Genomic DNA, 25,497 nt, shown 5'->3' with positions numbered 1-25,497 from the left:
TTTTGTTTGCTTTTATTGAACAATGCAGGTTTTTCTTCTTATTTTTATAAACACTATTTATGGTACTATTTTAGGCTTAAAAATATGAAAGTGAAAATAATACCCTTTTTAGCCTAAAATAAACATTTTATTAGGATTCATCATTGTCTGATTTTTCATGCATTGCCTATCCAATTTAGGGGCGTCGGGTCTTGACTAGCGGTATGACAGTGAGTGGCAGGGAGCAACATTTTTTGGAGTAGGTTATTTTTTGTGCAATTATTGATTTCATTTATTTCTAATTTTGTTTGTAAATCTGTTAAAGGGCAGAAACTACCATGGTTATCACTGTTAGAGGTCCTTTTTCTACTGGCATCCCAACGATCACTTGATTAGGGATAAGTGAACTTTTGTTTCCAAGTTCAGCATACAAGGTTCGGGTTATCTAAGAAATCCATTATGGATTCCGCTACCACGGACTACAAGTTATGGTCTGTGGTAGCGGAATCCATAACAGAATTCTTAGATATCCCGAACCCAAACCTTGTACGCCAAACTGGAAAACAGAAGGTCACTCGACACTACACTTGATCAATCACCAATAGAGGCAGCAGCAGCCGTGATGTTACCTTTTTTCGATGTACAACCTTCTGTACTCTTCTTCTCTCCTGGTTCCCCAGAAGTCTCTGACAAAAGGGGACCCAACATTTGGCTCCCTGAATGCTCGGGCAGATGTCTAACAACTGTAGTGGATATAGAATGGTGTGGGGGCTTTAGAGAACCAGGTAGTCCATAACCAAGGAAAAAAATAGTTTTGTAAAGATCTGTTTGATTGAATATTCCTTTCTTGAAATGTTGTAGTATATAGGATATAGCAGAGAGCTGCAGAGGGTTCACGTTTGTGCTAGCAGGCTATCACAGAGGTGGTTGAGCTGGAGGAGGGTTGTCTATTAGCTTAGTATACCATATGAAGTTATGAGTAGCAGGCAACTTCCTTATAGTGCTCACTTACCTCCCATGTCTTGCCCGCTCCTTGGCTCTGTATCGCACACAGTACATGATAAGAACGCCTATCATTACTAGCAATACGAACCCTCCCACCAGTCCTGCAACCAGTCCGGCAATATCTAAAGCAGGGGAGTTTCCTGCAGGTACAGAAATAAATAAATTTAGAAATTAGGCCATTCAAATCAACCATCGCCCACATCCTCTACAAGTATACAGTACAATGAGTATGTGTGAAACCATATACTGTACCCCGACTTGTAAATATAGAACAGATATAACCACATGTGAGGAAGGACTATATGATGTGGAAGCCATGATATAAGTCATTACAAGCATAAAAGGCTACATCCTCTGTCAGCACCGCAGTATATGTTGGCGCTATATAGGACAAGCCTCCTCATACATCAGTCTGGTATTCTATTGAGATCAGACTATGACGCTTCATTGGGTACAATTTCTGCAATGGACTTAAGTGCCAAATGGTTTTATGCCATGAAAACTGCAAGAGCAGTCTCTACGGCTTCTATCTTTCAAGTAACTAGTGGCATAGGTTGTAGATCAGGTACTACTGTCCCAGAAATCTTCATGAGAATGTACCAAATCACCTAATCACCAGCCTAATGTTACTTTCAATCTTTTCCTGTCTGCCTCTTCCATTGAAATGACTTTGGTTTGCCAAAGCAGCTGGTTACCAGGCCTGGCAGATCATCTAATGTAATGCGCTCACCTATTCCACAGCAATGCACAGAGATTGCCATCACTTATATCAGTCCCTGTCTGGGGCTCACAAGCTAAATTCCAAATTTACTTATCAATATGTTTCTGGAGTGTGGGAGGAAACCAGAGTACCCGGGCCGGCAGTAACCCACACACAAGGAGAACATACAAACTCCATGCAGATGTTGATCTTTGTCAGATTCAAACTTAGGACCCCGACACTGAAAGACAACAATGCTAACTACTGGGCCACTATGCTGTACGTGTAACACCTCAGAGTGGCATTACCACTTCTTCACCCCGATACTGTCTCTAATGGGCTAATATAATGTCACCTTATATTTTTATTCCAAGTTCTCCACCATGTGCTTTTCTAATGTTTGCAACTGTTTATTTCATGTAATGTGCCGGGTTCACCAGCAGGTGGCAGCAAACATGGCAGAGCTACAGTTAGGTAGAATAGAGCTTTCCATTCTATTCTTACCTCCCATGTCTAGTCCCACTTCCTGCAGGAAGGGTGGGGATCAATTCTAGTTTAGTCTAGCTTACCCCCTGCTTGGGGAAGGTGTGCAGAGCACGTCTCTGCTGGACGTGCCCAAGGCAGCCAGAGCACCCTCATCTCTGCTGGCCATGGAGGCAGAAAGCTTGAAGCCTCAGAAGCCAGGAGCATAGTACCCTGGCCTAATCTAGAGACATACCACAGAAAGTGAAGTGCAGCATCAAGAAGAAGCTGAGTTATACAGCCAGCCTGTCAGTACAGCAGAGCATAGAGAAACAGATATAGCAGAGTGGAGTTTGCCTGCCAAAGTACATGTCATACTTTTATTCCGGCCGCCTCTCGGCATGCTTGCCGTGCTGCCGCAGGAACTCCACCCCGCCCCTATTACAGTCAATGGGCCGGAGTCGTAGTACTGGGGCACACGTGCACTAGCGGCAGCACAGATCTGACAGGCTGTTCACCCGCCGGAACAGCCTGCCAGAGTTCCTTGCCGCTAGTGTAATAGTACCCTTAAGCTTGAAGATTGTTTATGATGAACATTTATTCAAGTAAAGCTGCCATTGAACTTCATCACAAGATCTGGGCTCAATTTATCTTTCAAAGTCCAGCCGTATCCAGGTAGGAGCACCGTGACACACATAAAGGGACATTTTAGGCAGCACTACACCACTCGGCATTTCTTACGTCTAGGTCGCATTATACAGGGCCCTAGGGGGAGGCGCCCGTTGCATATGGAATCCTCGGCTAAGGCTCGTTCCAACTCAAAAAACGCTATAATGGCTGCCTGTATAAATTACAATAGGAAGCACAGCTCTGGAGCTCATACAGATGCTCTACAATTATAAAACTGTGTAGACAAGGAACCATTATGCACACATGTAAGTTTTATTACACTGATTTCAAAGCAGAAGGTATAGCCACAGACTCAACAGTGATTTTGTAAGGATTAAAATAACAGTCCTAGCAAAGTAGTTACACTTGTGCAGATTTCCTAATCCTACCCAATAGAAGCGTAAAGTGAGAAAAATGAAGTTTTAATATGTGCAAATTAGCCTCTAAGAGCAACGGAGGTGGTGTTGCTCCCTCTTCAACTGCTGTGCCCTCTCCATTTTGACTTTAGGAGAAGTCAGGGCCAGGTGTGATCACACTTGCCTGGGCCTGTCAATCAAAGAGGAGAGGGCACGGCAGTTGAAGAGAGAGCAGAGCCGCCAGGTGCAAGGGAAATGCCCTTGTTGCTCCTAACGGCTTATTTGCATATATTAAAACTTCATTTTTCTCATCAATGCGGGCAGATATGAACATGGGACCAACACAGATGCCTTCAGCTGCCAAGTGCACTTGTAACAGGTCAGCTAGTGTCACAGGTACAAATCTGCTGACAGATGCCCTTTAAAAACACAATTCATTTTGGTGTATTTAGCTCATCAAATCTTCCAAATTGCATTAGGCCTGGTGTATACGGAGGTGGTGTATGGCACCGAGGGAGAGTCCCACGGAAATGTACCTCCCACTCAGGTCATAGAGAACTGAGCCATGTATTAAAGCTACTAAATTTCAGTAAATTACTAAGTAGAAATCCCTACTTACCCACTTTGTGGTTTGTAAATTCAGGACGAATAGGCCCCAAGCTCCTAAACCTACACAGGGGGTTTACATAAGCCCTGCCCATCTTCCGCCCAGGACAGACTGAAATTTGCAGGGACTGTCTCTAAAAATTAGGGACGGCCCTACAAATTCAGGACTATTGGCAACTATAGAAATCTGGACTAGCCCCATAATGTCTTACTGTAAAACCCTGACCACTTACCCGAGCTCCCTCCCTGTCCATTGTGTGCATAGCTTTTCCAAAAGTTTTTCTGAAATAGACAAAGATACATAGAAGAAAATATCAGCATTACATGTTTAATATGTAGAAATAGATATTTAAGCCGTGTCAGATACACTGGTTTGACCATGTGAAGGGAACCTGTAGGAGATACACGCTGACCCAACACCAGTAGCCACCAAATAAGAGCAGTTCCTACTCTGGTGGAAGAGGTTTGTCCACGTATTACATGCTGAGCAATTCATGTGAATGTCTTTCTTCTGCAGCAGGTATGGTACCGTATATAGCCAGCCCCCGGATCCTACAGTGATAGCACTTTATATACGACAAATCTCCACCATTAACTCCCTGCTCAACCTAATTCACTTTTTACACACCACAGATCCATTGGCTTTAAGTGCCTTCTGATGAATCGCCACTAGAGGGCGCATGATGTTTCTGCAGAATGAAAAATGGTCTTGCTCATGGTATTGAAAAGGTCACAAAAATTATTTTCAATAAATCACATCAGGAATTCATATAACAAATACCTAAAAGAATGTAAAGCCTGTCTATCCTTGAACACTAATGAAAAAATGAAATAGAATTGTATTTCTGGGTTTACTTTTACTGGTGCAGCGAAGGCAAACATGAGACAACCCCCGCAGTCGGGAGCCATTTATCAATCAAAGCAAAGAAGCAAGCAATGTCAAATCCTTAGTCATACAGCATGCAATATAATATATAATGCATTACAGTCAGCATAGCAGGCACTGTGCATAAAAGACGCCTGCAGTGGGTGATAACGCATACAAGGCAACCAATAAAATTATTATAATCAGCTTTATTTATATAGCACCAACATATTCTGCAGCGCTTTACAATCAGAGGGTTCATATACAAACAAAACCATATGACCCAGCAACAAACAAGTCAACAATAAAAAAATAAAAAAAAATAAAAAAACGGAAGGACTTCCCTGCCCGCAAGAGCTTACAATCTATTCTGTTGAAATTCTAACCAGTTTTGCACTCCTAAAGCAGAATTTGGTCATATTGTGTTGATTTTACTTATTTTTCTAGTTTTTTATATTTTTATGTAAGAATTTGGAGGAGAAAAACAAAACAAAAAAAATAAAATAATATATCCTTGTTCTACACTGCATCATCTGCCATCATTATACCCCCATACAGGCAATGCTTCCCCCCTTCTTTAGAGCTCTGCAAAAGGGTTTTGGTAGGAATAGCCATCTGGCAGCAAATCACTGCCGACACAGTTCAATCAGCTCTCAAGTATCCATGGCAACCGCACTGCCAGAACTGTCAATCACCTTGCGTTCAGCACTCCATCATTAATGGGACTGGATTACGTGACTGCACAGGAGCCGGTCTCTCCAGCTTATGCCTTCCACTGCATACCATAGCTGATTAAAAGGAAAAACTAAGCCACGGTACAGAGGGCTTGTCAGGATCGAGGAAATCAATGATGTCACACAACATAGGATTATTTTCTGTCTTTTAAATGTGTCATTGATGGTAGCTTCAGCCACTATGGATATCCCCGCTGAGCAGGACATACAGAGCCAGCACCCATTCGAAATATTCCTGCGGATAATTCCCAATCTACATATCAGTCCCTACACATTTACGTCATTCTGTCACACTCTGGGGTCATGTATCAACAGTGTTCTCTATACAATGCTTAAAGAGTTTGTTCCACAAAAAAATATTCTATATTTTTCAAACCGGCACCTGGATCTGAATACTTTTGTAATTGCATGTAATTAAAAATGTAGTGTATCCATTAAGTTATTCAATAAAATCTATCTGTACGGCGCCACCTGCTGTTTGCTCTTTTTCTAATTTTTCTGTACTGCTCACTGAGATGGAAGCACATGCTCCGTCCAATCCTTCAACTACCACCAGGTGCAGTAGAAAGGACACACCCCCTGAGAAAGGACTCGCCCCCTGAGCTGCCAGCTTGAAATAAATCTAGCAGAGCAATTGGAGCAATGAATGGAAATATCTCTGGATCCATGTGAGGTAAAGGGCTGGTTCTAGCTTTGTTAGAAAGAGATTGTCATGTACTATATGATTTTCATGTTTTACATATTTACATTAGTCATGGGATAACCCCCTTAAACTGTGCAGCATGTTACCAGCAAAGAGTCCAATGATATGTGGGCTTCCCCCACCTTCCCCTGCCCTCCAGACACTGACTTTTTTTCCACTATTACTGTGCATAGGGAAAAACCTGTCCATCAGCAGCTGGGAGCCATATCCTTCCTGCGGCAAATCCTTGCTTCCGATAGAGTCTAACATGGAAGTACGCAAGTAAGTCAGTGCCTGTCCCTACAATACGCCACCTTCTCTGACTGGTTTCCTTTAAAGAGGTTGTCCGCCTTTGGAACATTTTAATTGTGGGCAGCAGATTGAAAACAATCATGCTCACTTGCTCCCTGCCACCCCATTCTGACTCCCTGGCTCCCATTTTTACAGCCAATGACTGGCATCTCCAATGATGTGTTATAAAGTGACACATGACCCAGTAGTGACGTGCCACCTGGTGCCCCTTCCCTGTTGAGTCCAGTAATTTGCCACAGTAGTGCATGTGACCCCATCCATCCGACTGTTTACAGGACGGGGACTGTTGGAGAGCCGGAACGGAGCTGCAGGTGAGTCTCAGTTTTTCCAAAAAGGTACAACATGCTGTTGTCCAAAGTTAAAAATGTCTCAAAGCTGGACAACACAATACAGACACAACTTAATAGAGGGGGTACCAAGCTGGGACCCCCTTCTATAACCTCATATGCTCTATTAGGTCATATGGACAGGGGGTTATCTATAACTATAATCGTCACAAGTATGGCACTAATGAATTCCAAAGGAAATCTGTCCAAAAATGTGGGTTCGTGCTTTAAAAAAGTTCTTGGATGTTAGTAGTAAGGCCTATTGCACACGACCGTATGGCTTTTTCAGCATTTTGCGGTCCGCAAAAAATACGGATGACGTCCGCGTGCATTTTGTTTTTTGCGGAAAAGAACAGCTGGCCCCTGATAGAACACTACTATCCTTGTCCATTATGCGGACAATAATAGGACATGTTCTATCTTTGAACGGAACGGAAAAACTTTAATACGGAAATGGAAGGCATACAGAGTACCTTCTGTATTTTTGCGAATAAATTGAAATTAAGGGTTTCGTATACCGAATGCAAAAAACGGATTGTAAAACAGAAAAAAAAAGTTTGTGTGCAAGAGGCCTGAATGTTACATTTAGGGCTCATTCACATGACCGTATGAATGGATCCATATCTGTTCCGCAATTATGCGGAAAGGGTGCGGACCCATTAATTTCAACGGGGTCGCAAAAGATGCAGACAGCACACAATGTGCTGTCCACATCCGTAGTTCCATTCCGCGCAATTGCAGACAAGAATAGTCATTTCTATCATAGTGCCGGCCATGTGCGGTCTGCAAATTGCGGAACGGACACAGGCTGATATCCATAATTTGCGGACCACAAAACACCATGGTCGCCTGAATGTATCCTTACCATGTTGCATTTTTTATTTAATTTGCATTTCAAATGCAATTGAATTTCTTTAATTATCAACCCTGTTAACATTCAAAACTCAGTCCCCCCAGGGGGATAAGACAAAGAGAGGGAGAGAAGGAGAAAAGCGACGCCTTGAAGAGCATGTTATAGGTTGGGATGACTTTCTAACATTAAGAAGTCTTGCCAAAAATAATCTCCCTAACAAGTTTTTTTATTTTTATTACCGTAATAAGATAAGGAAGTGAAAACAGATCTCTCTCCTGATATACAAACACACAGATCGCGTGGTATAGTAAAATTGACCTTACATTCCAACATTGATAAAAATAAAGTCTTACATCTGGGGCAGCAAAAAGATGGGTGAACACACAATTTTGCACAAAAAAGGAAAATAATAAAGTCTATAGGAGTCATTTATGAAGACCCGCGTTTTTTGACGCCAGTCTTAATAACCCCTATATCTGGCAGTGGATCTGCTGAAGTTATGAAGAGGTGTTGGTCTCTACATAAGTTCGGCGCATCCAGTGCCAGTCTAAATGTAAGCCAGATTACATTTAGACCATTTTCTATGCCTAAGCCTACATGCACACGACAGTGCTGTTTTTTGCGGTCCGCAAACCGCGGATCCGCATAAAACGGAAGCCGTCCGTGTGCCTTCCGCAATTTGCGGAACAGAACGGGCGGCCCATTGTAGACATGCCTATTCTTGTCCGCAAAACGGACAAGAATAGGACATGCTATATATTTTTTGCGGGGCCACGGAATCGTGCAACGGATGCAGACAGCACACGGCGTGCTGTCCGCATCTTTTGCGGCCCCATTAAAGTGAATGGGTCCGCATCCGAGCCGCAAAAACGGTGGCTCGGATGCGGACCAAAACAACGGTCGTGTGCATGAGGCCTAAGGGTACTTTCACACTAGCGGCAAGGAACTCCGACAGGCTGTTCCGGCGGGTGAACAGCCTGTAGGATCCGTGCTGCCGCTAGTGCATGCGTGCCCCTGGACTACCACTCCGGCCCCATTGACTATAATAGGGGCGGGCTGGAGCGTCGGCGGAAGCACGGCAAACATGCCGAGAGGCGGGCGGAGTAAAATTATGACATGTCGTACTTTAACTCCGGCTGCCTCTCGGCATGTTTGCCGTGCTGCTGCTGGAACTCCGGCCCGTCCCCATTATAGTCAATGGGGCCGGAAGGATAGTCCGGGGGCACGCGTACACTAGCGGCAGCACGGATCCGACAGGTTGTTCATCCGCCGGAACAGCCTGCTGGAGTTCCTTGCCGCTAGTGTGAAACTAGCCTAAAACAGGTGTAGAAAATGGTGAATGAAATATTGGCCAATTTCACACAGGCGTATTCAGCGCAAGAAATGCGATCCGTGAATGCTGTTCCTATGACATGGATCCATGCCATTAAAATGATTTATAATGCTGTGTGTTTCTGTCTGATCTTAGCTCTAATGATTTATACTCGCATAACGCCAACTGTACAAATTATTAGAGTTGAGATTGGGTAGGAACACACAGCATTATAAATCATTAATTTACAATGCTGTGTGTTCTTGCCCAATCAGAACTCTAAGGCCGAATGCACACGACCGTGGAACACGGACGTGAGCGGTCCGTGGTATCCCGGCCTGGCATCCTGCTGAGAGCAGGAGAGCACAGAGTCATTGGTTGCTATGACGCCACACGCTCCTGCAATGCCAGTCCGGTATTTCACAGACCGTGTTCCAAGGACATCTGCATGAGGCTTTACAGTTTATAGGATTTCTCAGTACTTCCCATTAAGCCCTGCCTTAAGCAGTTTACTATGGCGGGCCAAGGAGCCTTCATATGGCCCCAGGTTGCTATATTAACCAATCAGCATCCCATGACTTTGGCCTCATGCACACTGCCGTGTTCCGCGGCCGAGAGCGGACCGTGGAAACCCAGCCTGGTATTCCTCCTGACAGCATGAGCACATGGCGTCATTGGTTGCTATGACGCCGTGCGCTTCATGCAGCCGCTGCTGTACAATAATACACTAGTAGAGTGTATTACTGTACAGGAGCGGCTGCGTGAAGCGCACGGCGTCATAGCAACCAATGACGCCGTGCGCTCATGCTGTCAGGAGGAATCCCGGCCGGGTTTCCACGGTCCGCTCTCGGCCGCGGAACACGGCCGTGTGCATGAGGCCTTTGCTGTGGTGGTGTAGATCAGAGGTCAGGGGTATCCCCCTCCCACGACTAACTGCTCAGATTCTGCAGTCGTTATTGACTGCAGCATTTGAGGGGTTAAATGATTAGTAGTTGCAGCCAGGTGTAAGGTGTATTACACAGCCGGTACCCCACTGCTCTGGAACGTCAGCCAAACCAGAGGGGCTGGAATAAGGGCATGAAATAATAAATAATAAAAGATGCAGTACTCACCTAGTAAATGCCTCTACTGTTCCAGTGTTGCCACACCGTTGCTCCTGACCAGTCAGTTTACACGGTTGCAGCAATGACATAACATCTAAAGCATATGACCGCTGCAGCCTATCACTGGCCTCAGTGGAAAGCTGCAGTGGTCAAGTGCTGTACAGGATACATCATCACTGCAGTTAACAGACCAGACCACTGGAACAGTAGGGTGATTTACTATGTGAATAATGCGTTGTTTATGTTATGATATTTCCCCATTTGGGCAAATTTTGCACTATACTGGAAAGCCTTTTTAATTCCATTGGAGTCCCGACCCCTATAGGACCTAATAGTAGAAGTATGGACTTCCCTCAATTAAGAAACCAGCACAAAGGGCAATTAAACCTAAGCATTGGAAAAGTGCGGTCTGCATGAAGCAAAAGGATCGGTAAAGACAATCTGTAGCCTTTAGTTCACTATTATAAAAGAAAACGATTACTTAGAGCAGTGATAGGCAAACTGCGGCTCTCCACCTGTTGCAGAACTAAAACTCCCAGCATGCAAAGACTGCCTACAGCACGGGTGTCAAACACAAGGCCCGCGGGTCGAATCCGGCCCGCCAGACCTTGTCATGTGGCCCGCCGCCGGCCGCCAGCCTTCACCTTTTATTATCACTTCCTGCAGGCGGCCCCTGCAGGAAGTGATAATAAAACTACAAGCGCTCGCCGAGACTGAGAGGAGGGAGGAGGGAGGAGGCAGGCTGGGCGCTGGCAGTGTGAGTCATACGTCACGCGCCTGCGCCGCCCACTTTATGAATGAAGCAGGCGGCGTGTGCGCATGACGTATGACTCACGCTGTCAGCGCCTGTCCTCCCGGCCTGCCTCCTCCCTCCTGCCTACCGAGCGGCGAGCGCTTGTAGTTGTAAGTACCCACAGATCCCCCATAAGTGTCACCCACAGATCCCCACAGATCCCCCATAAGTGTCACCCACAGATCCCCCATAAGTCCGATACAACCGGCCCTTTGACGGTGACCAAACTGCTGATGTGGCCCCCGATGAATTTGAGTTTGACACCCCTGGCCTACAGCTTTCAGCCTACAGCAGGGCATGGTGGGAGTTGTAGTTTTGCAACAGCTGGAGAGCTGCAGGTTGCCTATCACTGACTTAGAGCAATGCAAATACATAATAATCAAAAATGGGAAAAAGTCCATATTTTGGGGAATATAACACCAAAGACTGGTGCCAATCCTTTCTCTAATCTCATACAACCACATCCTTACAAGACATGGGGAATAGGTGTACTTACTGTTTTATCATCGTCTTCAAAGCACTCCCGTGCCTCCTCGTAGTTACACACTTCCTCGTAACATTCTCGCTCCAGGTTACCCTGAGTAAACATCTCAAAATCCCAACTGTTGTAGCGCAGCTTGCGGGTAATGAAGGAATTTGCATCTTCATCTTCCAAGAACACTAAAAGAAGATGGAAGAATTCAGGACAATCTTACATGCAATTTTCTGCATTAATCAATTACCCCAATAAAATAATTGTATTGAAACACTTTATTCCAATGGAGTCTAATCTCATCGATCTTTCTATACTACTCCCTGTTCATTTTTAGGGTCACTCAGGTTGTAAAGAACATGCCCAGCCTCCCGCCCTTGATTTCTCCTCTAACATTCCCATCTGACTAGAAGTTATTGTCCTAGCATGCATGTTTACTTCTATACAGACCAGTGAGACATACATCAACGGCAACCTTGAACATCTGGTCAGAACAAGTCTACCTGGTTGGTCAAAACACCAACCTACACCCAAGAAAGTTTAGATATGATTCATTGGGCCAGATTTATCATGACTCTGACAGCTCACTCCACTTTAACATATTGCTAAAGTCAGTTTTAGCCAAGTCAGATTTATGATCGGCCCTTTAAGACTGTAATAAATGTGGTTTGACGGTAGCAGTTTATCCATCAGTAAGCAGCTTTACAAAAGTCGCACATCTTTACGAAAAAGTCGCACGTTATATTAAAAAGTCTCATAAGATAAGCATGGTCCTCACTGGAGTGAAATTGCGACTTTTTTGCGACTTTTTAAATAGTCCCAATAGTAAATCTGTCTAGAGATTCATTTACATAAGAAAACACGCCCACTTTCAGAAAACTGGCGAGTATAGTGCAGAGCAGAAAACTCGCAAATTTTTGCGCAGTTTAAGCGATTGCGCAAAAATTTGCAACTTTTTCACTCCATTATTCTGACTTGAGCTAATGATAAATCTGGCCCATTGTGTCTATGGAAACATAACAGACTATTATAGGATTAAAAAAATATATATATATGGCGGCTTCATTCCAAAAAAACAGTGCCACATCTGTCCTTGGGTCATGTCTGCCATTTCAGCTCAGCTCCACTGAAGTGAATGGGGCTGAGCTCTAATACCACACACAATCCATGGACAACGGCTCTGGTTTTGGATAAAAATAAATAAAAACAAGGTTCAAAATTAGCAGACTTGTTTCTTTGACTTTCTCGCAATAGATAAATGACCCCAATTTTTTGGAAGATTTGGGATTTTTTTTATTTTTAGATAATTATACTGGATAATGATCAGTTTTAAGAAGTGCTCACCTGCTCTTCCCGACCTCAGCTTATGGGGATCAGTAGCAGTCCCAGTGGTCACTATATATGCCTGAATTAGCAGGAGGCATCCTGCCCACCGCATCGTGCCGACCTGCAGGGGAACAGCAACAGTTTTAAAACATGTCTCCAGAAGCAAAATTCGACATACATGTTTGATGACTCATTTTCAGATTATTTTTTTTGCTGTACAGGAATGTTAATGATTATATCAAGTATCTGACAACCTGTCCAACTGACACAGGTTCAGAGCTCTAGATGTAGAAGGGCAATTTCACACAATAGAGTGTCTGCATGGATTTCTGCACAGCATCTGCCTCCCATCCTCTTAAGGGCTCAAGAGTACGACCGTATGTATTTTGCTGTCTGCAAACAAACAAAAAAAAAAAAAACGGATGACATCCATGTTGCATCCGTTTTTTTTTTTATGTGGATCCTTTGTAACAATGCCTGTCCTTGTCCGCAAAACTGACAAGAATAGAACATGTTCTATATTTTTTTTTCCAGCTCCATTGAAATGAATAGTTCTGCATACAGACCTGTAAAAAAAACGCAACGGAAGAAATATACATTCGTGTGCATGAGCCCTTAATCTGTCTTCAAGAACAGACATATCCTTGTCTGCACACACATCAACTCCATTGAATGGGGCCAAATCAGTCGGCAGATCCGCAGCATGTAAAATGCAAAACCATGGCAGAAATTCGGGGGTCAGCCTCGGAAACAAAATGCCGAGTGAACTGTGTCCTCTCTTGTAATGATCCTTCCACCTGTGTCAGTTCAAGACTGAGACTAATTTAAACGTCTAAATGTAAGATTTCCATTCACTGACAACAAGCAGAACGTTATTTTACATAGCAAGGAATAGAAACAGAAAATTAGGAAGGTGCAGCACATTTTTGTACATAAAACTGAAAAATTACCATCCTACACGCCCAGGATGGGACCACCAAGGTCCATGTGTTACATTACACTGCAGTAAACAATCATTTGCTACGGCAGAGAGGGGATCCCGTTCCAGATTGTACTATCCCCATTTTCTCAAATGGCGACAACCTGGACATGGATGTTATCTGCACAGGTACTGCATACAAAAATGTGGAAAATGTACTTGAATTATATAAACTCTGATCAGGGCACCAAGGATTGTGGTGGTGTCGAGCAGCTCCTGAAAGGGGCCTAAATACTATCTGTGTCCCAGTCCTCTACGTTAGGTCATTGTCCCCAACCTTGTAAGAAACACAAACTGATAACTTTGCGTAAAGCTCTGACCTGTAACAATGTATGAAGAATGATCCTTCTCATAACAGTCCTCTTGCAGGATTTTCAAGGCTCCTTGAACATAGATCCATCAGAACAGAGGCTCAAGAGAGAGAAAGGAAATCAACTTCATAAAAACGTTCTTCTAGCTCTAAAGCTCTGAACGGTTTCCTCAGCAAAAAGGTCAATGTGCTGTCTACGTCTAACTGGCAGAAAGACAGGAACACTCCTTTATAATACAGTATTTGTATTAGTCATAGATGGGCTGTCCCTTTAACTCTTTGGATACAAGTGGAACTCTATATTCCATACCGAACAAATAGGGTCCAGTCACACAAATGTATCTTGGCTGTGTGTCCCCTTTCACCATAAAAATAAATGTAGTATGCTACCATGGGAATGCATGGGCCAGGGGTGCACCATCAATGAGGCAATTGCCTCAGGCACCACCAGGTATGGGCAAGAGGGGGGCAGCAGTATAGTATTGGGAAGCACAGTGGGCACGTATATGGTGCAGTATTACCCTAAAGCTCTGTATGTAATGTTTTCCAAGTAGGTCTTTAACAGTAGGCTCGCAGGGAGGTGGTTAGGTTAAGAAATGACAAATATAATGGTAAGCACTCTCCACCTGGCGCTGAATAGATCAGTCTAACAGGCTTATAGTCACATGTACAACAATTTATTAAAAACTTCTAAAAATATAGATTCAATAAAAAACTTAAAAAAATCCCAAAGAGGTAGATACAGATATTTAGCATTTTGCTGTCCGCATGATGAAACTGAGCCAAACGGATCCGTCCTGGCACACAATGTAAGTTAATGGGGACAGATCCGTTTTCTCTGACACAATCTGGCACAATAGAAAACTGATCCGTCTCCCATTGACTTTCAGTGGAGTTCATGACGGATCCGTCTTGGCTCTGTTACAGATAATACAACCGGATCCGTTCATGATGGATGCATGAGGTTGTATTATTGTAAAGGATCAGTTTTTGCAGATCCGTGACTGATCCGCCCAAAACGCGAGTGTGAAAGTAGCCTTAGACGTTCTAATTAAGTAAATCATGGTGATTTATTTGGCAATATTTGGCATGGAATAAGAAGAACCATCACTCTACAACCAAAAATTACAAACATGGTATATGTGCCTAAGGCCTCATGCACACGGCCGTTGTTTTGGTCTGCATCTGACCCGCAGTTTTGGCGGCTCGGATGCGGACCCATTCACTTCAATTCCGTTGCTTCATTCCGTGGCCCCGCAAAAAAAAAAAAAAAATATATATAACATGTCCTATTCTTGTCTGCGCTTTGCAGACAAGAATAGGCAGTTATATAAAAGGCTGTCCGTACAGTCCGCAAATTGCAGAACATGCACGGACGCCATCCGTGTTTTGCGGATCCACGATTTGCGGACCGCAAAAAACACAACGGTTGTGTGCATGAGGCCTAAAACGCATGATTGAGGAACTTTTTTATCCACAAATGCAGCTATACAAATCGCTCTAGGACCCAGCGCATCAAGTATAAGGCCCCTTTCACACAGGCAAGAATTCCGTGCGGGTGCAATGCGTGAGGTGAACGCATTGCACCCGCACTGAATCGGGACCCATTCACTTCAATGGGGCTGTGCACATGAGTAGTGATTTTCACACATCACTGGTGCATTGCGTGTAAATCACAGCAAGCTCTATATTGTGCGTTTTTCACGCAACGCAGGCCCTATAGAAGTGAATGGGGCTGCGTGAAAATCGCAAGCATCGGCAAGCAAGTGCGGATGCGGTGCGATTTTCACGCATGGCTGCTAGGAGACAATCGGGATGAGGACCCGATCTTTATTATTTTCCCTTATAACATGGTTATAAAGGAAAATAATAGCATTCTTAATACAGAATGCTAAGTAAATTAGGGATGGAGATGGGGATGGGGTTAAAAAAAATAAAATAACCTCATCCACTTGTTTGTGCATGGTGACGGACCATGTGATGAGCGCAGTGATGTCACCAAAGGTCCTTTTCTCCCAGGTCCTCAAAGAAGAAGAAAGAAGACAAGCCGGGCTGCGCAAACAAGTGGATGAGGCGAGTTTAATTATTATTATTTCTTTTTTAACCCCTCCATCCCTAATTTACGAAGCATTCTGTATTAAGAATGTTATAAGGGAAAATAATAAAATCTACAGAATACCTAACCTAAACCTGAACTTCAGTGAAGAAGTTCGGGTTCAGGTCTGGGTACCACATTCATTTTTTTCTCATGCGCGTGCAAAATGCATTGCACTCGCGTGGAAAAAAACTGAAGACCGCAACGCAATCGCATACAAAACTCACCCCATTCGCAGGCAAAAAAAAAAGAACTTTTGATTTTCCTGCGATGCACCCATATCCTAACCATCCCTTACACGCGACACCCGTGTGAAAGAGGCCTTACAAACAACATCTCTTAGCAACCATCAGTGAAAACGGGAGCAAGGATGCAATGCGTTTTTCACTAAAGCCCTATTCACTTCTATGGGGCCAGTGCTGCGTGAAAAAACGCAGAATATAGAACATGCTGCATTTCTCACGCAATGCAGAACTGATGCGTGAAAAAAAAAAAAACGCTCATGTACACAGACCCATTGAAATGAATGGGTCAGGATTCAGTGCGGGTGCTATGCGTTCACATCACGCATTGCACCCGTGCGTAAAACTCGCTCGCGTGAAAGGGGCCTAAGGACTGCCGCCAGATCACGTGGGACGCCATTCCAATCTGACCGGCACAGACAGCGGAGAAGTGGTAACGTAACTAATAATCTGTGTAAAGATTTCACGCATGCACATACCATGCCATAGAGTGCCTTGTGAGACGTTGAGAAAGGCTAGTAATTTTACATAAAGAACATTTGCTACTTACCTATCGGGATTGGGAATCCATATTTGGTGTCATAAAAGCGATAAAAACTAGACGATATTATCAATATACTGCCATTGATATATATTATGCAGATACATGATCGCAATATATTGGTCACCATATGTGTTTGAACAATACCAATGAACAACTGCAATTGAATATCTGTATCTACCTCTTTGGGATTTTTCAGTTTATTTTATTGAATCTATATTTTTAGAAGTTTTTAATAAATTGTTGTACATGTGACTATAAGGCTATTTGACTGATCCATGCAGCGCCAGGTGGAGAGTGCCTACTATTATATTTGTATATTCATTTTAAATTGACATTTGGGTGAGTCTGTTGGTTTGAGCACCTATTCCTTGTTTGAGTGGAGTTTGGACACTGGATACCTGTTAACTAGGGTAAGAAATTGGCATTGGAGTGGGGGGAGGAGGGGGGAGTGGTTCAGTTTTCGCCTCTGGCATTAGAAGGCTATGTGCACCCCTGGCATGGGCAGCCAATTTCTATTCAACGCTATTTGTACAGTTGCTTCATTTTACAAGTACTGTGGCTTCCTCGCAGTTTGCCAAACACAGTGCCATCCATTGGATAGTGGCTGTGCTTGGTATTGCAGCTCACCCCCATTAACTTGAATGGGATTGAGCTGTGCCTAGGCCATGTGACCAATAAAGGTGGCATCACTGGCCTAGCAGAGGGCCACAATGCTTACTGGCCTCTTCAAACAGCTAATCGGCAGGGAAGCTGGGAGTTAGATCCCCACCAATCAAATATTGATGGCCTATCCTGAAGGGTGGCCACTGGCTTCACCCAAGAAAGCCGGACCTCACCGGCCATGCCCCGAAACGGATACACCACACCCACCTCCATGAAGTCACGCCCACCTCCATGAAACCACACCCCCATCGCTGGCAGGGGAAAAAACTGGGGGAGGAGAGGGAAGAAATTTCTGTGGGGAAGGTGAGCTGGGGGCAGTCAGGGCGCTTCTCTCCCCCTCAGTTAGCCACAGGGTGCCATGTCTGCGGCTCTAGTGACTGACTGGAGGTGAGAGAAGCCTCAGTCAGTTGCTGCAGCTCACGCTCAGATAGCGCAGGGCTGCTGTCTGAGCGCGAGCTACTGAAAGGGTGGACATCCCTGTGTCCGTCCAGGCCCTGCGCCAGGACGGAGGACAGGGAGCCAGAAAACCGGACTGTCTGGCCTAAAACTGGACGTCTGACCACCCTAAGAGGCCATCAATAGCAAAATGTCTGATAAACCCTTTAAAGGGGTTGTCTCACTTCAGCAAATGACATTTATTTTATCATGTAGAGAAAATTAATAAAAAGCCACGTACTAATGTATTGCGATTGTCCATATTTTCTCCTTTGCTGGCTGAATTCATTTTTCCACTACATTATACACTGTAATCCAGCAGCGGTGGTCATGCTTGCACACTATAGGAAAAAGTGCCAGCCTCTCAAGTGGCCAGGACCTTAAGATCGTGTATAGGCATGTGCAGCAGATTCCATCCCGGCGACCTCATATCTGCGCTGCAGAGGTGCAAATATGGACAATCACAATACATTAGTAAGTGCCTTGTATTAAAAGGGTATTCCCATCTCAGACAATAGGGGCATATCGCTAGAATATGCCCACATTGTCTGATAGGTGCCCCTTAGGGACACGTACCTACACAGAGAATGGAGCGGGGAAGGTGGTGGCCAAACCCGGGGTCCTCCGGCCACCACCTTCCCCGCTCCATTCTCTGTGTAGGTACGTGTCCCTGAGGGAAGCACACCGCGCTTAAATGGCCACCGCTCCCATTAATTTCCATGGGGCTGATGGAAATAACTGAGCCAGAGCTCGGCTATTTTCGGCGGCCCCATAGAAATGAATAGAGGGTGGCTGCGTATGCACAGTGCGCCCTCCACAACTTTCAGGGCTCTGTTCTCAGTGCAGGTGCGGGGCCCAGAGGTGAGACCCACACCTATTAGACAATGGGGGCATACATATCCTAGCGATATGCACCCATTGTCTGAGATGGGAAAACCCCATTAACTTGATAAATACCATTTGGTGAAGTGAGACAACCCCTTTAAGATGCAGCTACTGTATGTGACAATAATCTGATCATAATAAAGAGTCACCAGTCAGGGGGAGTAAGTTACAAGCATTTAATAAGAATTACAGAACAGTTCTTATCAGACAAGAAGCATGATCCTGACATAGTGAGGCTTTGTTTCGCACAGGCAGCACGGCCCACACAGCTTATCTATTCCAGCTCTGCCTTTATGAAGTTATTAGGAATATCGGAGGTGCTGCCAACATCTCCTTTCTGCACTCACCTTGTTTCTTAAAGGGGTTGTCTGCTTTTTACTATTAATGACCTATCCTCTGGAAAGGTCATCAATATCAGATTGGTGGGGGTCCGACAGCCGGCACCCCCACCAATCATTTGGCTCTGTACTAGTCACTTGAACAGAGATGATCCCACAGAAGCAGGGGCGGATTAAGTGCATGATAGGCCCGGGGCTGTCTACCCAAATTGGGCCCCCCCCCCCCCTCCATTTTAGTTTAGTTTTTGTATGAAGAGGCTGCGGTGCTTCATGGGCGCCACAGTCTCTTCTTAGGCCATATGACATCTTCAGACAAAAAAAAAATACCCCAAATTGGGTCCTAAACTGAAAAATTTGGTTGTCAAATTTAAAATACATATAATTGTAATAAAAAAGACATGGAGGAGAATACAGCACCACATACCTGTTACATCCAGTGACATGTCCTGTCATGTAGACCTTCTATTTCCTCTTCTCCTCCATTTGACCCAGACCACCATGGCAAATTCTTTCAGCCGCATCTCGTCTCTACAGTTTGTAACACAGACACGTTAGATTTCTCAATTTTTCCATCAACCTCCTCCTCCTGGTGTCCCCACAGTGTCATCCTGCCACCCCCAATACTGTGCCCGTTGTGCTCCCCAATGCCCCAGGAACTATACTGCTGAAAAAATAGTGACCCTGATAGTTATAATTGGGGTAATTTATCAAACTAGTGTAAAGTAGAACTGGATTTCCAAAAGAGCTGTCAAAAATGAAAGGTGGAATCTGATTGGCTGCTATGGCAACTAAGCCAGTTCTGCATTACACCAGTTTGATAAATTACCCCAAATGTCCCTATAGTGTCCACAGCAGCTATAATGTCTCCTAGAGACCCCCAGTAATAATACCACCCTCTATTGTGCTCCAAGGCAATAATCCCTGTATAGTGTCCCCAGAAATAATAGAATTGCCCCTATAGTGCCTCCCCAATAGCAACACCCCCATATAGTAATTTCCACCACACTGCCCCCACACAGTAATCCCCCCACACAGTAATTTCCCCCAAACTGCCCCCATATAGTAGTTTGCCCCCACACAGTAATTTGCCCCACACTGCCCCCATATAGTAGTTTGCCCCCACATAGTAATTTGCCCCACACTGCCCCCACATAGTAATTTGCCCCACACTGCCCCCACATAGTAATTTCCTCCACACTGCCCCCACATAGTAATTTCCACCACACTGCCCCCACATAGTAATTTCCACCACACTGCCCCCACATAGTAATTTCCACCACACTGCCCCCACATAGTATTTGGCCCCCACATAGCAATTTTCCCACATAGAAATTACCCCACACTGTCCCCACATTGCAATTTCCCCCACACAATAGTTTCCCCCACATAGTAATTTGCCCCCACACTGCCCCATATTGTAATTTGTCCCCACATAGCAATTTTCCCACACTGCCCCATCTAGTAATTTTCCCCCACACTGCCCCATCTAGTAATTTGCCCCCACATAGTAGTCCCTCTCATAATAATTTGCCCCCACATAGTAGTCCCTCTCATAATAATTTGCCCCCACATAGTAATTTGTCCCCACATAGTATTCCCTCTCATAATAATTTGCCCCCACACAATAGTTTTCCCCACACTGCCCCCACATAGTAATTTGCCCCCACATAGTAATTTGCCCCCACATAGCAATTACCCCACACTGTCCCCACATGGCAATTTCCCCCACACTGCCCCCACACAATAGTTTCCCCCACATAGTAATTTGCCTCCACATAGTCCCCAGATAGCAATTACCCCCACACAATAGTTTCCCCCACACTACCCCCAGATAGAAATTTGCCCCCACATAGTAGTCCCTCCCATAATAATTTGGCCCCATACAGCAGTTTGCCAAAACACAAGTTTCCCCCACACTGCCCCATCTAGTAATTTGCCCCCACATAGTAGTCCATCTCATAATAATTTGCCCCCACATAGAATTCCCTCATAATAATTTGCCCCCACACTGCCCCATCTAGTAATTTGCCCCTGCATAGTATTCCCTCCCATAATAATTTGGCCCCATACAGCCCCCACATTCCCCCCCATGTAATCGATTTATCTTCCCTAATAGGTCCCCCTGTGTCCCCCCCAAGTAGGCAAATGAAATAAAAAATGAACAAAAAATAAATACTCACCTATGGCCAGGCGCTTGCTCGCAGAGGAAGGCGGGCGGGATGAGTCAGGCGCGTCACAGTGCTGCGTCCCGGCACAGGCGCGCGATGACGTCATCACGCACGCCTGCGCCGGGATTTCACTACCGCATAGGCCTCAGGCCTACAAGGCCTGAGGCCTATGCGGTGAATGCCGGTGATCGGCGACGGGACAGGGAGCTATGCGCTCCCGTGCCCCGCCGCAGTATGTGGGAGTTCGGGTCAGCGTTGGGCCCCCCAGCCGTGCTGGGCCCGGGGCTGCCGACCCGAACGTCCCTATTGTAATCCGCCACTGCACAGAAGTGAATGGGGATGGCCTAGTTGTAATTTGCTGCGGTGTAGAGGTAAACAGACAAGAGAAGGCAGGACTGCTTACTTTTCAAACAGCTGATCGGTGGGGGTGTCGGACCTCCATCCTGAGGATAGGTCATCAGTATTAAAAAGTGGAAAACCCCTTTAAGGCCCCGGCTAAGCAGGCAAGTGCCAGGAACAAACAGTTTGCCTACTTGTTAGAGGAGGTAAAAGCTGCATTTACCTCCGCTGTGACCCGCAGGATTCAGTGCGGGTGCTATGCGTTCACATCACGCATTGCACCCGTGCGTAAAACTCGCTTGCGTGAAAGAAGCCTAAGGACTGCTGCCAGATCACGTGGGACGCCATTCCAATCTGACCGGCACAGACAGCGGAGAAGTGGTAACGTAACTAATAATCTGTGTAAAGATTTCACGCATGCACATACCATGCCATAGAGTGCCTTGTGAGACGTTGAGAAAGGCTAGTAATTTTACATAAAGAACATTTGCTACTTACCTATCGGGATTGGGAATCCATATTTGGTGTCATAAAAGCGATAAAAACTAGACGATATTATCAATATACTGCCATTGATATATATTATGCAGATACATGATCGCAATATATTGGTCACCATATGTGTTTGAACAATACCAATGAACAACTGCAATTGAATATCTGTATCTACCTCTTTGGGATTTTTCAGTTTATTTTATTAAATCTATATTTTTAGAAGTTTTTAATAAATTGTTGTACATGTGACTATAAGGCTATTTGACTGATCCATGCAGCTCCAGGTGGAGAGTGCCTACCATTATATTTGTATATTCATTTTAAATTGACATTTGGGTGAGTCTGTTGGTTTGAGCACCTATTCCTTGTTTGAGTGGAGTTTTCACACTGGATACCTGTTTATCTAGGGTAAGAAATTGGCATTGGAGTGGGGGAGGAGGGGGGAGTGGTTCAGTTTTCGCCTCTGGCATTAGAAGGCTATGTGCACCCCTGGCATGGGCAGCCAATTTCTATTCAACGCTATTTGTACAGTTGCTTCATTTTACAAGTACTGTGGCTTCCTCGCAGTTTGCCAAACACAGTGCCATCCATTGGATAGTGGCTGTGCTTGGTATTGCAGCTCACCCCCATTTACTTGAATGGGATTGAGCTGTGCCTAGGCCATGTGACCAATAAAGGTGGCATCACTGGCCTAGCAGAGGGCCACAATGCTTACTGGCCTCTTCAAACAGCTAATCGGCAGGGAAGCTGGGAGTTAGATCCCCACCAATCAAATATTGATGGCCTATCCTGAAGGGTGGCCACTGGCTTCACCCAAGAAAGCCGGACCTCACCTGCCATGCCCCGAAACGGATACACCACACCCACCTCCGTGAAGCCACGCCCACCTCCATGAAACCACACCCCCATCACTGGCAGGGGGAAAAACTGGGGGAGGAGAGGGAAGAAATTTCTGTGGGGAAGGTGAGCTGGGGGCAGTCAGGGTGCTTCTCTGTGTAGGCATTCAGAATGCAAACTGATCCGTTTTAGACCGCTTGTGAGAGCCCAGAACGGATCTCACAAACGGAAAGCCAAAACGCGAGTGTGAAAGTAGCCTTAGTCACTGCTGGACAGAGCCGTACGCTGACGGAATTCCATCCGGCCTCATTCACTATAATGGTAACAGACGGAGATTCGGCCACAACCCAGAAACATGCAGAGGAGCGGCCGGACAAATACAATTAATTAATCATTATTCATAATTTTATTTTGAAGCTCAAGTTGGAGTCAGTACATTTCTACTACTGACTGACTCCACAGACCTGGCACGGAGGAAGCTCATGGCTCTTACAGGAACGATTTCATGCCATACGGTTGCAGTGCAAACAGCTTTTACTGAACAGTTTACCGTACGGAGGTACACACTTGGGCGTTTCTCAAAAACAACAGCTCAGTTTGGATGACGGCAAGTTCATCAGAGTGATATACATTGTTTGTAACTGGTGGTGGCCTTCTCCTTGTCCAGGTGCTATTCTACCCTCTAGGCAATGTATCTCTGCAATGTTTCCAAACCACTGCCTGGGGTCTGGGTCTCGTTCTTTTAGAGATGATTCAATGGCATGTCAGCAACCCAGGCATGTCTCAAACTCTGCAACCCCTCTCCAACACAGAGCTTCACAGTAATGACCTTCTCACTAGCCACAGTTATTGCCTGCCTTTTTATCCCTTGTTTTTCCCTGATCACGTCCAAATGGTCACAAGAATGCGGTCCCACCAACCATACACTTGCATTCTTAATGTCCCTCCAAAGAAAAAACTCTAAGACAAGGGACTTTGATAAAAGATATAGGTGCTGATGCAGACAACATAGGACCAAAGAATCAATCCTTCGGACTGCAAAGAAGGTTGTCCTATACGGGTGAGCCCTCTCCATATGCCATTAGGACATATGGACATCTTGATTTTCCAACTCTGGCAGTATTGAGCCGTCTCTCATCCTAATGGCCCTACAGAGGTGCAGTGTAACCGATTTCCTGATGCTGCCGTTCTGGTGTTGGCCAGGTCCCCTGAGCCAGTGATTGGCGGAGGGCATTTCCTGTGTGTCCAGACAGGAGCAGGAAGTGGAGCGCAGCATTGGAATGGCGACAGCAGGGGATCAACAAGGCGAATATAATCTTTAATGTTTTTAAGACACTCTGAGCCTAATGCCACCAATTATGTAAGTATGTCACAGAAATGTAAAGGAAACATGTAAAGCTATTCTACAAATTAAGCAGCCAGACAGGACTGATACCAGTAATTACTACACTTGGATTTTTTTTCTTTTACGTGCAGTAATCCGCAGATCATACTATACAACACACCAGCATTCATTAAATATGCAGAGCTTTCACTTTAGCCAGTATTACCACTCTGCCAGCACTTGTATTAATTCCGGTTTACATTTCTGTAGTCCCCTAAGGGGATTTTGGTCAATTCATTATGAAATAGCATAAGAAGGGTGTGAGTAGGCTGGCTCTTAAAACACAATCCACAAGCAGTTGCTGCAATGTGCATGTTCACTTACACTGAGGCGTGCGTTGCCTCAATCCTCTCCTGTCAAACAGATTCGTTTAGAAATATATTCTTACTAAGCGTAGAATTTAAGGTAAATCATCGACCCTCTTCTCTGCAGAAAAGAAACGATGAATGTTCCTGTTCCTCTGTTACTCCACACAGTCTGAAACATTGAGTTACAATATAATTTGCACGACTTTGCGTCCTGTCCTAAAACTCCATACAATGGTTTCTTATGTCTGGGTATACTGGTGAGCCATTGATATCCTACACAACCTAACACTAATCCAAGTGGCCACAGTTCAATGGCTCTAACATTAAATAAATCATAAAACTCAACCAAATTTGCTATTTTCAGCAGGTTTGGCCTATTCCAATCTGGGACATTTATGACAAAGCTACAGAATATGCCATAAATGCCCGATAGGAGAAGGTCCCACTACTAAGACCCACTTCTATCTCAAGAATAGGGCCCTGAAATGAATGGAGAGCAAGCCATGCATGTGTGGCCACTCCTTCATTTACTACCATGAGACTTCCAAAAATAACAGCCAGCGCTTTGCCATTTTCAGAGGTCCTACAGTGGTGAACAGAAAGGTGGCTGCACAAGTATGGCTTGCTCTGCCTTTATTTTGGGGCCCTGTTCTTGAGACAGGAGCAGGTCTCAGAGGTGGGACCAACACCTATTGAAATTACACAAGATGGTAATACCTCTTTATCATGTAACGTGGCCTCCCAACAGATTTAGGGGGGCCACCTATTCTGTCCAGAAAAAAAAAAAATGGAAGCATTTGGTCAAATGGAGTCCATAGCAGATGCCTTTGGACTCTGCCTCTAAAGTTAATGGATCTGTGCACCGCGTGGTCTCCGCATCCATATGTCCTTTCCACAGCTCCGCAAAAGAAAGATAGACC

At 44.9% G+C, this 25,497-nt stretch overlaps 1 protein-coding gene across 6 annotated transcripts in view; it reads right to left on the bottom strand.

Annotated features, from left to right (window-relative positions):
• Positions 1 to 25,497, bottom strand: part of LOC122928593 (transmembrane gamma-carboxyglutamic acid protein 2-like) — a 44,793-nt gene that overhangs the window by 4,961 nt on the left and 14,335 nt on the right. For 5 of the 6 annotated variants that reach the window (XM_044281583.1, XM_044281586.1, XM_044281588.1 and 2 more), the window contains 4 exons: positions 12,574 to 12,676; positions 11,254 to 11,417; positions 4,011 to 4,059; positions 992 to 1,124 (listed from right to left, as the gene is read on the bottom strand). In XM_044281583.1, coding sequence (XP_044137518.1) covers positions 992 to 1,124; positions 4,011 to 4,059; positions 11,254 to 11,417; positions 12,574 to 12,676 — 449 coding nt within the window. Of the gene's footprint in view, positions 1 to 991; positions 1,125 to 4,010; positions 4,060 to 11,253; positions 11,418 to 12,573; positions 12,677 to 13,854; positions 14,015 to 25,497 lie in introns of those variants that run through there. The other variant, XM_044281584.1, reaches the window with a different exon arrangement.

Source organism: Bufo gargarizans, chromosome 2 (genome assembly GCF_014858855.1).
Source record: "Bufo gargarizans isolate SCDJY-AF-19 chromosome 2, ASM1485885v1, whole genome shotgun sequence".
In the NCBI taxonomy this organism is placed as follows: Eukaryota; Metazoa; Chordata; class Amphibia; order Anura; family Bufonidae; genus Bufo; species Bufo gargarizans.
The sequence above is the reverse complement of the archived record's forward strand: the minus strand, read 5'-3'. Positions and strand labels throughout refer to the sequence as shown.